This window comes from Poecilia latipinna, unplaced genomic scaffold, assembly GCF_001443285.1.
Source record: "Poecilia latipinna isolate Pla-1442-1.1 unplaced genomic scaffold, P_latipinna-1.0 Scaffold1523, whole genome shotgun sequence".
Taxonomy (NCBI): domain Eukaryota; kingdom Metazoa; phylum Chordata; class Actinopteri; order Cyprinodontiformes; family Poeciliidae; genus Poecilia; species Poecilia latipinna.
Window position 1 is genome coordinate 142,622 of NW_015114139.1, and position 11,359 is coordinate 153,980.

Consider the following 11,359-nt stretch of genomic DNA (forward strand, 5'->3'; position numbering starts at 1 on the left):
AGCTTTGGACTGATACTGTGTATATTTGCTCCAAAGTGTTTCATCATTTTGTTTCAACCAGAGAAGAACACCAAAAAACATTTAATGAACAAAAACCCAATGTAAACTGTAAATGTCTTGAATATCAGATTGCCAGCAATGATGTGATAAGTCATGCAAAAAAAACTTAAACTGCTCATGGTCACCAAATACGTATGTCATGTTTATTTTTGCTTTTTTACATTTAGAATAATATTGAAGCGTATGTTTAAATTCGCAAATTAAATTTGAAATCTTCATCTTCATACTGTTGAGTCTGGATTTTTCATTTTATTTCAGGTTTTGTTTCAATGCAATTGAAGCCATAATTCAATAGTACACATGGAATGATTTAAGTCCCTTTAAAGGTTAATGTGAGCCTTTATAAAGTTCTAAGGGTTAGAGTCCCAGTTGACGGCGTTTCAACTAAAGTCCTAAGGGTTAGGGTAGGGCTCCATTAAGTCTCAAGAATCCCATTCAATATGCGCCAACATGTTGGAAAAGGCTCTCTGGTATCAGGGAAAGCAAACACGGATATTTTGGCATTAAGTAAACGGGACATTTTGGGTGATTTTTGCGACATTTGGGAGCATTGAACTTTTCTGAATTTTCCACAAGATGGGGCTCTTGTATTATGATCAGAGTCGTGGGGGGTGGCTGGCTGCCACGGAGGAGCACGGACTGTGTCCTAAGGTAGCATTGGAGACTTTTCTTTCTTTCTGAGCAAGAAAAGTCTCCACACTTCCGGTGGTCGACCGGAAGTGTGTGTTGGGGTTTTTCAGGACCGGGTGTGTGTGTGGGGGTTTCGTGCATCCACTGGTGGACCAGTTGCAGGGGTCCACCGTGAGGGAGGGTCGGGCTTCCACGAGGGAGCATGGGCCATGTCCTAAGGGAGCATTTGAGGCTTCTCTTCTTTGCAGAGTACTGGGATACATTGGGAAGGTGAGTTGGCATTCTGTGGGACCAGTGGTGTTGGTGTTGGTTCTGGAGCTCCAGGGGGTGGTCCAGCCGAGGTCCATGTGTGGTTTAGGTGCCTGAATCCCAGGTAGAGAAGGTCCATGAAACTCCCGGGTTCTGGAGAACCAAAACTGGTTCAAGATTAAGTCCTTGGTCCTCCATGGTTCTTGAGCTAGGGTTATGGGGGTAGGGTTATGATTGTAGGGTTGGGTTTAACATCCCTGGGGATCCCACAGCCAGAAGGATTTCATGATCTCGTCTTGCAGGGTTCTAGTGACCAAATCCTGGGTAAGGACCCTCCATGAAAATTAGTAAAGTACCGTGACATCAGGGAGGATTAGTCAATGCTCCCAAACGTCAGTCTGCTGATGAAAATAGCCACTGAACTACTGGAGCCAGGTTAACTTTGTAGGTCCTGAGTCATTAAACCGGAAGGTGAAATCAAGTTCACCTGCATAGTTGGAGATTGCTGGTACTGTCGGTGCACATGTAAAATAGCCACTGAACTACTAGAGCCAGGCCTGGTTCCTGGTTTTTATCTTTCAAAATATATATTATATATTAGTACTGAAAGAGATGTTTAAATCTGAATATATTGAAAAAAGTCCACTTATCTAAAGTTCTTTTGTTTTAAATACTTGCTCCATTTCCATTTTATTTGCCCTATAGTGTGTTTTTAGTCTTAATCCCATGTTACTGTTTCTCTTGTATGTTGTTGCAGTGTTTGTTTGTACTCTACAAGGGACAGTTGTGTAGTAAATATAAAAGAAGCTATCAGTTTGCAATTGCTGCCAACATGACTCACCAGAGCTCCACAAAAATAATTAATACACAACTCTTGTACCCAAAAAGCCCAGCTATAAACAAGTTATAATCTGTTAAGCCAAGTCGGAACACAAAAAAAAGTTTGTATGGAACACTTTGGGTGTAGTTTTTTACCATGTTTCTGGCACACATCAAGTCTAAAAAGGACTTGCTTCTTATCCTCCTCCTACTACACTTAAGTAATAGCGCGCACCATGCTGGTGCTAATTAAAACTATGCAGATATATCACAAAGACAAGTGTTATGGGATGCAACAACAAGAATCACGCTGCTATCAAAATCCATGGATGGTGAGAACAAATCAGACAGCTAGATGATGTAATCTGTGTGATGTAATGATGATGTTTTGGAGAAGAGTTATATGGAGCAAGAGCAACACTCACATCCACCTTTAGAGACTTGAGGGATGGAGAACTCATCTCTCCTTAATGGCTTAAGACTGGCTCATATTTGGCTCATATTTGTTGCTTTTGGTGTATCAGATAGAGTGAAAAATGGGGCTTTAGCTATCAACTGTACTCTGCAGGGTACAGCTCGCATGCCTGCATTCTCAATGGATGGGGAGTTCATTATTGGCGGGGTTTTTTCCTTACGTTACAAGGAGATCACAAAGATTCACAGCTACACAATTGTGCCTGAGCCGCCCACCTGCACAGGGAGGTTGGTAAGAGGGAGCATGGTGGGATATGAAGAGATTTATACTGAAAACTGAAAAGGTTTTTATTTGAATGCTTCAAAGTGCAATGATTTATTTAACAGAATTTTTTTATTATTATTTTTAACATCAAAATTAATTTCAACAGAGTAAAAATTAGTTTCTGTATTGGTGAGCTTGTGTAGATGGCACAACTTCATCTGCCAAGGTGAATGGAGAGGGTCAGATGTGATAAGAAACGACTTTATTACTAGATGATACTCTTTAGTCTATGGTATTATCTAGATTGTGAAAATGTAAAAAGATTTTCTTCAACAACAAAAAAAAAAAGCAGTAACATGTAAATATCTGTGTGCAGTGTCAACAGTCGTGAACTACGCCTTGCTCGTGCAATGATCTTTGCAATTGAGGAGATAAACAACAGCACAGAGCTGCTGCCTGGGATTAAACTCGGGTATAAGATCTACGATTCATGCGCCTCTGTGTCTGTGGCCACTCATGTGGCATTTCAGCTGTCAAACGGGGAGGACCCCGTGATTCAGACAGGCCATAATTGTTCTAATTTAGGAGTGGTAATGGGTGTTATTGGTGCCTCTAGTTCCACACCATCTATTGGCATTTCACGCATCTTTGGTCCCTTCAATATTCCTCTGGTAAGAAGTTTGAATTTATCAGAAAATATAAAAATTTATTTCAGTGTATGTCTGTTAAAAAGATGAATTGTTGTTTTTGTTGCTTCAGGTGAGCCACTTTGCTACATGTGCATGTCTGTCAGATAAGCAGCAGTTCCCGACTTTCTTCAGAACAATTCCCAGTGACCATTATCAAGCTGATGCGTTGGCCAAACTGGTGAAACACTTTGGTTGGACTTGGATAGGAGCCATTTACTCTAACACAGATTATGGAAGAAATGGCATGGCATCTTTTCTTGAAGCAGCACACAAAGAAGGGATCTGTGTGGAGTACACTGAATCTTTTTATCGGACTGAACCACAAAAGATTCAAATAGTAGCAGATGTCATCCGCAGGTTTTAGCCACTTCTATTTTCTTAATGTGCTTAGTTAAGATGTAGACCGTTTTTATTAACCACTTCAAAACACTTTTAAGACAATTAAAAACTGATTTCATACAAGTAAATCTGAAAGTAGCTTTAAACGTTTTTTTTCTCTTCAGGTCAACTTCAATCGTTGTGGTGGCTTTTACAGCCGCTGGTGATATGAAATTCTTGTTAGAGGAGCTAAACCAACAACCTTCTCCTCCTCGTCAGTGGATTGGAAGTGAGGGCTGGATAACAGACCTTCAGCCAATGAGATTCAGTTTCAGTGCAGGAGCCATTGGAGTTGCTATTCAGCAATCTGTCATCCCTGGATTTGGAGACTTCCTGCTGCGTCTGTCTACCTCTGAAGTAGCCGCCTCCTCCGTCCTCACAGACTTCTGGGAGGAAGCATTCAACTGCAGCTTGAAGAAAAGTGAGAAACGAACATGATCAAGTCTCAGTTTAGATTTCTCTCTTATTAAGTAATATGATTAAAGGTTCAAACTTGATCATATTCTTTAGACAGAAAACTGTATTTCTTACAACTTGTGAAATGATAATGGGTTATTTTATTATACTTATAAGTCTTTTGATGATGTTACAAGATATACAATATTCATATTACAGTGAATAATTTTAAACCTCTCATTTCCCTAAGGTTAATAAGTATAACTAAGTTGAAATGCTGAAAGAATCACTATAAAATCAATATTAAATTATAATAACACTTTATTTTTCTTTGCCTAATTTTAGCTCTTTCTAAAGAAAAGAGGCTTTGTGATGGAACTGAAGACTTAGTGACTCTCAAGATCCCGTTTACTGAAACGTCTAAATTCAGAATTACCAACATGGTGTACAAGGCTGTTTATGCCATAGCACATGCAATTCACACTGCAGTGTGTCAGGAAACTAATTTCACTACTACCTGTATAAAACAAAAAACGTTTGACAAAAATCAGGTGGGATTAAAGCTAAATATATTCTCTTGATAGAAATAAATATTTTTTTATTATTTCAGTGTTGTTGAAATTCTATTTACTCACTTTTATCATTTTCATCTTGTCAGGTTTTTACTGAGCTAAAGAGAGTGAATTTTACCCAGAATGGTTACCATGTGTCATTTGATGCTAATGGAGACCCTGTGGCTTCATATGATGTTGTTAACTGGCAGAAACCTGAGAGTGGGATTATTGAACTGGTAACAGTGGGGTACTATGATGCATCACTGCCCAAAGGCCAGGAGTTTCGCATTTACAAGAATCTAACCTGGTTGGATGGAGACATGCAAGTAATGAAAAGAGTGCAACATTGCTCATCTTCTTGAAATCATATGTTTAACTATTTTTTTTTTGTTTTGTTTCAGGTTCCAGTCTCTGTTTGCTCAGAGAGTTGTCCTCCAGGAACTCGTAAAGTGTTGCAGAAAGGAAAACCAATCTGCTGCTATGACTGCATACCATGTCCTGAAGGAGAGATCAGTAATATGACAGGTGATTGTAATGTTTTCCTGCAAACCTGCAACATCAAACAGTAAAGGAGTAACAACCATTTATAACTTTATTTTCAGATTCTCCTGATTGCATTCCATGTCCAGGAGAGTTCTGGTCAAATGCAAAGAGAGATGCCTGTTTTCCCAAACCTGTGGAGTTTCTTTCCTTTGATGAAGTCCTGTCAATCATCCTGGCTGTATTTTCTGTTTGTGGAGCCTGCCTGGCCATTATTACATCATTAATTTTCTTCCACCACAGAACAACACCAATTGTCAGAGCCAACAACTCTGAGCTGAGCTTCCTGCTTCTCTTTTCTCTTATTCTGTGTTTCTTATGTTCACTAACTTTCATTGGAGCCCCCTCTGAGTGGTCCTGCATGCTGCGGCACACAGCGTTTGGCATCACATTTGTTCTCTGTATCTCCTGTGTTTTTGGCAAAACTTTAGTGGTTCTAATGGCCTTTAAAGCTACACTTCCTGGTAGTAATGCTATGAAATGGTTTGGTCCTCCACAACAAAGGATGACTGTAGTGTCTTTTACATTTATTCAAGTTATAATATGTATCATATGGTTGGTTGTGAGTCCTCCCTTCCCAGTGAAAAATCTGACCACCTACAAGGAGAAGATCATCCTGGAATGTGCGTTAGGCTCTGCTGTTGGTTTCTGGGCTGTGCTCGGCTACATCGGCCTGCTGGCTGTGTTTTGCTTTGTGTTAGCTGTTCTAGCTCGGAAACTACCTGATAATTTCAACGAAGCCAAGATGATAACCTTCAGCAGGTTGATATTCTGTGCCGTCTGGATCACCTTCATCCCAGTTTATGTCAGCTCTCCTGGAAAATTTACTGTGGCTGTGGAGATATTTGCCATTCTGGCCTCCAGCTTTGGACTGATACTGTGTATATTTGCTCCAAAGTGTTTCATCATTTTGTTTCAACCGGAGAAAAACACTAAGAAACATTTAATGAACAAAAACACAACGTAAAATATGAATGTGTAATGATGTGATGTCAGATTTTTATAAGTCATCTAGGAATGCTTAAATTGATCATGCTCCCAAAATACCCATTGTTTTATTTATATAATTTTAACTGTATTTTATTTCTTTTTTTAAGTTAAAGTTCATCTTTAAATTTTCAAATTACGTTTTAATTTTATGATGTGGATTTCACTTTTGATTTTATATTTATTTCAGTTTTGTTGAATTGACACGATAAATCATCTTTCAGTTGTACATTTGAAAGTTCCCCCTAACATTCACTGTGTCGTTTCTATTTTGACGTACTTCATGAAATGTTCTGATTATTTTCTTTTATTTCAATAACCCATGGAACCCAGAACTATGTATTGATGAGACACAAAAATGTTGACAATTTTTTTTTTTTTTTTACTATGTCTGATAGATTTAATACATTGATATTGCAATAACTGAAACTGAATAGTGATTTGTCTGGCCTTTATGAGTACTCCACTATTAAAAATGTCACATTTGTTTTTTTGACCTACAAATAGGTTTTCCTATTATCTCAATGAGTTTAGAGAATCTGTTTTTGTCCTGAAAAAGAAGCAATAAGGTGAGGTACAGATATTACAATAACACTGTTATGAAAATACGCTTATGCTCTTACGCTGAAGAAGAAAACGAGGGAGCCGTTTGTCTGGTCTGACCATTGTTTATACAGACCAGGTTGGGGCCCACCCAGTACACGCGAGGGATAAACCCACTAGCGATCGCCTCAAAGGGCGAAGCCTATACGAAATAGAACTGTGGGTCTCATCAGTGAATGTACTCATGTAGTTATGTATTTTCACCATTTCCAAAAGCTGGTGATTGGGAATAGTAAAAGAAACTTTGCCTGATCGCCCAACTACACTCAACCCCAACCCCACTTTCTCTTTTTTTATTCAGTAAAACAATAATGAGCATCCCCACAGCATGATGCTGTCAAATCCTAATTTATGAAACAGTTCTTTTTTTTTTTTCCTTTTGAATTTCAGGCTTATATATATTTTTGTAAAGCACTTATGGTGCCAGACGTTAAAACTGGCAGCTAAAAACAAACAGTCCGTCCAAAAGATTTTGCCAATATAATAAGCAAAGTTCGTTTAAACAGAGAAAAGAAAAGAAAATCTACACTGTAAGGCTTAAACACACAACCAACGATTGCTGGGACAGAGCATGTGATTTTTGAGCCGAAATAACCCGACGTATAAAAGAGGAGGTTCAACCAGTAAAAGCACACTTTGAGAAAGAGAAAGAGAGAGAGAGAGAGAGAGAGAGAGATTAGAGCACTTGAGGAATGGAAATCTGGAGATCAGCTTTACGTTTATTGGAGCTGATGGCAGTAGTTGTCTCCGGTGGGTTTCTGGATGGTTTGAAAAACCGGAGTGGACTCGCAGAGGCTGGAAGTGGTGCCAGCACTGAGACTCCATCGGTAGAATGTACCCTGCAGGGTACGCCTCGTTCACCCGTCTACTCAGCAGACGGGGACTTTATCATTGGAGGTGTTTTCTCTATTCATTACCAACTTTACACAGTGATCTATAATTACACCACCAAGCCTGAGCCTCCAAGGTGCGCAGGGAGGTCAGTAAGATAAGAGAGAGAAATTGACAGGATGTTAAAGATTTATTTAGGATGCACAGAGAAGGGCTTTTTTTAAAAAACAATACTGTGTATTTCTTCGGTAATATTGTGCAGAACTTTAAGTAGATGCTATTGCAACTTGATTTTGCTTCTTTACAAAACCACACACACACTTTGATTTACTACTGGCCAGTAAATCTAAATATTACATGGTCAACATTCCCAGTTAGGAGTTTGACTCTTTCTAGCTGCCACATTGAAATTCACCTTAAGTTCTGAATAATGTGTGATGTCATACTTTGAATTCTGTTGGGAAAAATATTTTACTTGTCTTGGTAAAGAGGTAAAATATGGCACCAAATGGATTCTGAGGCTGTTTTTTTTTTTGGTATAAAGTTTCTGTGCAATTTCTTCGGATTTCTTTCTTTTTTTTTCTGCTCAGTATTGATGCCCGGGAACTGCGCTTCTCTCGTTCAATGATCTTTGCCATCGAAGAGATAAACAATCGCATGGATCTACTGCCAGGCATCAAACTCGGATATCAGATCTACGATTCGTGTGCGTCTGTCCCCGTTGCTGTTCACGTGGCGTTTCAGCTGTCAAACGGCCAGGACCCCGTGTTTCATAAAGGCGCCAACTGTTCTCAGTCCGGCGTGGTGATGGCTGCTGTTGGTGAATCTGGATCTACGCCATCCATCAGCATGTCACGCATCATGGGCTCTTTTAACATCCCTCAAGTAAATATTCATTTTATTTGAAGCTGAGGATAGAAAAAAATGAATTCGCTGCACATTAATCTTGTTTTTAAAGACATCATGTTTCGCTTTAGGTGAGCCACTACGCCACTTGTGCCTGTCTATCAGATAAGCAACAATACCCAAATTTCTTCAGAACAATACCCAGTGACCAGTTCCAAGCTGACGCCCTGGCCAAGCTGGTGAAACACTTTGGCTGGACTTGGATAGGAGCCGTCCACTCAGACTCGGACTATGGAAATAGTGGCATGGCGTCTTTTCTTGAAGCAGCTCTCAGAGAGGGGATCTGTGTGGAGTACACTGAATCTTTCTTTAGAACTGACCCAGGCAGCAAGATCCAAAGAGTCGCCGATGCCGTCCGCAGGTGACACTTGTTGCATGTGTCTGATTTTGCTGACCCTTCACTGCAACAACAGAAAATCTTACCAAGTATTTTTGTTTTAGTTTCTAGTGCAAATTTAACTTACAAGTATCTTTTCAGCTTGATATAAGAGCTTGTTTTAAGTCAATGATTTCTTAATATTGACGATAAAGGACAAATTCTGTCCTTGCATATAAAAAACAAAGATCCGAAAAATCTACTTTTATCATGAAATACCCATATGTTTACCTTTAGATTATAAAATGTAAATTACAAATGATAATGGTTTTGCATTTTCATGTAATGTCACAGGTCAACAGCCATGGTTGTTGTGGCATTTATTGCTTCTGGAGACATGAGGGTCCTGCTGGAGGAGCTGGATCGCGCTCCTCCACCACCTCGCCAGTGGATTGGCAGTGAGTCCTGGGTGACCGACACTTTCATGGTCAGATACAGTTTCTGTGCAGGAGCCATCGGAGTTGCTATCCCGCAGTCTGTCATCCCGGGCCTGAGAGACTTCCTCCTGGGTCTCTCTCCGTCAGAAGTGGCTGCCTCCCCACTGCTTACTGAGTTCTGGGAGGATGCATTCAACTGCAGCCTGACAAAAAGTAAGAGCACTTTCCCGAATTCTGAGATGTTTTGTACTTATTTTTATTTTTACATATTAAATATACTATCTGCTTTAAGATCAAACAGAAAAGGTCTGCTATATTTACATCCGGAACTACATTTTCCAGTTATACCGATTGAGTTTAAATTTTTTTTTCTTTCTTATAATTGTGAGGAAAAAAATAGGACTGTGTGGTCAATATTTAAGCCACATAAAATTGTGATAAAATGTTTTATCATTTGACACAAAACACTTGTTTGCGTCTTCAGATCCTGCAGCAAACAAGGGCGTGTGTGACGGAACTGAAGACCTAAAACAGCTGAAGAACCCGTACACCGAAACATCTCAGCTGAGAGTGACTAACATGGTGTACAAAGCTGCTTATGCTGTAGCGCATGCTTTTCACAATGCACTGTGTCGGAAAACAAACACCACCATTCAGTGTGACAAATTCATCAATCTGAATGCAAGTCAGGTTAGTCCAAATGAAAACCAAAACTCTGAGTTTTTTCTTTTCTTTAATAATAATATTGCTTATAATAATAATAATAATAATAATAATAATAATAATAATAATAATAATAATAATAATAATAATTATTATTATTATTATTATTATTATTATTATTATTATCTATTTGACATTGTTCCTTTGTTGTTCCAGATTTTTTCCGAAATGAAGAAAGTAAATTTTTCTCAAAATGGTTACCATGTCTCGTTTGATGCTAATGGGGAACCTGTAGCTGCGTATGAGGTGGTCAACTGGCAAACAACTGAGAGTGGAGGCACTGAGGTAGTGACTGTGGGTTATTATGATGCATCACTGCCAGGAGGACAGCAGTTCCAGATCAATAGGAACATAACGTGGATGGGGGGTGGATCACAAGTAATGACAGTAACAGTTTAACAGATCAGGAGCTTGTGTTTTAAACTAATATTTTTTACATTTTTTTGCTTACAGGTACCAGTCTCCGTTTGCTCAGAGAGTTGTCCTCCAGGAACTCGTAAAGTGTTGCAGAAAGGAAAACCAATCTGCTGCTATGACTGTGTACCATGTCCTGAAGGAGAGATCAGTAATATGACAGGTAGAATCTATTATTTTTCAGAATCATTAAATGTGTAACCAATAAAAACCCTGTATGGTTTCATTTTTAGACTCGCCTGATTGCTTGCCATGTACCAGAGAGTTCTGGTCAAATGCAAAGAGAGATGCTTGCATCCCCAAACCTGTGGAGTTTCTATCCTTCGATGAAGTCCTGTCAATCATCCTGGCTGCATTCTCAGTCAGTGGAGCCTGCCTGGCCATCATTACAGCAGTGATTTTCTTCTTTCACAGGGCAACACCAATTGTCAGAGCCAACAACTCTGAGCTGAGCTTCCTGCTGCTCTTCTCTCTGACTCTGTGTTTCTTATGTTCACTAACTTTCATTGGAGCCCCCTCTGAGTGGTCCTGCATGCTGCGGCACACAGCGTTTGGCATCACATTTGTTCTCTGTATCTCCTGTGTTCTTGGCAAAACTATAGTGGTTCTAATGGCCTTTAAAGCCACACTTCCTGGTAGTAATGCTATGAAATGGTTTGGTCCTCCACAGCAAAGAATGACTGTAGTGTCTTTTACATTTATTCAGGTTATAATATGTATCATATGGTTGGTTGTGAGTCCTCCCTTCCCAGTGAAAAATCTGAGCACCTACAAGGAGAAGATCATCCTGGAATGTGCGTTAGGCTCTGCTGTTGGTTTCTGGGCTGTGCTCGGCTACATCGGCCTGCTGGCTGTGTTTTGCTTTGTGTTAGCTGTTCTAGCTCGGAAACTACCTGATAATTTCAATGAAGCCAAGATGATAACCTTCAGCATGTTGATATTCTGTGCCGTCGGGATCACCTTCATCCCAGCTTATGTCAGCTCTCCTGGAAAATTTACTGTGGCTGTGGAGATATTTGCAATTCTGGCCTCCAGCTTTGGACTGATACTGTGTATATTTGCTCCAAAGTGTTACATTATCTTGTTTCAGCCGGAGAAAAACACTAAGAAATTTCTCATGAACAAAAACTAATCCCACATAATCAAAG

At 39.5% G+C, this 11,359-nt stretch overlaps 2 protein-coding genes across 2 annotated transcripts; both read left to right on the forward strand.

Moving 5' to 3' along the window:
• Positions 1-2,206: 2,206 nt before the first annotated feature.
• LOC106963348 (extracellular calcium-sensing receptor-like) lies at positions 2,207-4,816 on the forward strand. Its single transcript, XM_015058213.1, has 6 exons — positions 2,207-2,460; positions 2,814-3,108; positions 3,197-3,483; positions 3,630-3,925; positions 4,246-4,451; positions 4,559-4,816. The coding sequence occupies exons 1-6, from the start codon at positions 2,207-2,209 to the stop codon at positions 4,814-4,816; spliced, it is 1,596 nt and encodes a 531-aa protein (XP_014913699.1).
• A 2,429-nt stretch (positions 4,817-7,245) lies between these two features.
• LOC106963354 (extracellular calcium-sensing receptor-like) lies at positions 7,246-11,353 on the forward strand. Its single transcript, XM_015058220.1, has 8 exons — positions 7,246-7,563; positions 8,006-8,300; positions 8,393-8,682; positions 8,992-9,287; positions 9,559-9,764; positions 9,954-10,175; positions 10,251-10,374; positions 10,445-11,353. The coding sequence occupies exons 1-8, from the start codon at positions 7,277-7,279 to the stop codon at positions 11,341-11,343; spliced, it is 2,619 nt and encodes an 872-aa protein (XP_014913706.1). The 5' UTR covers positions 7,246-7,276; the 3' UTR covers positions 11,344-11,353.
• Positions 11,354-11,359: the final 6 nt, after the last annotated feature.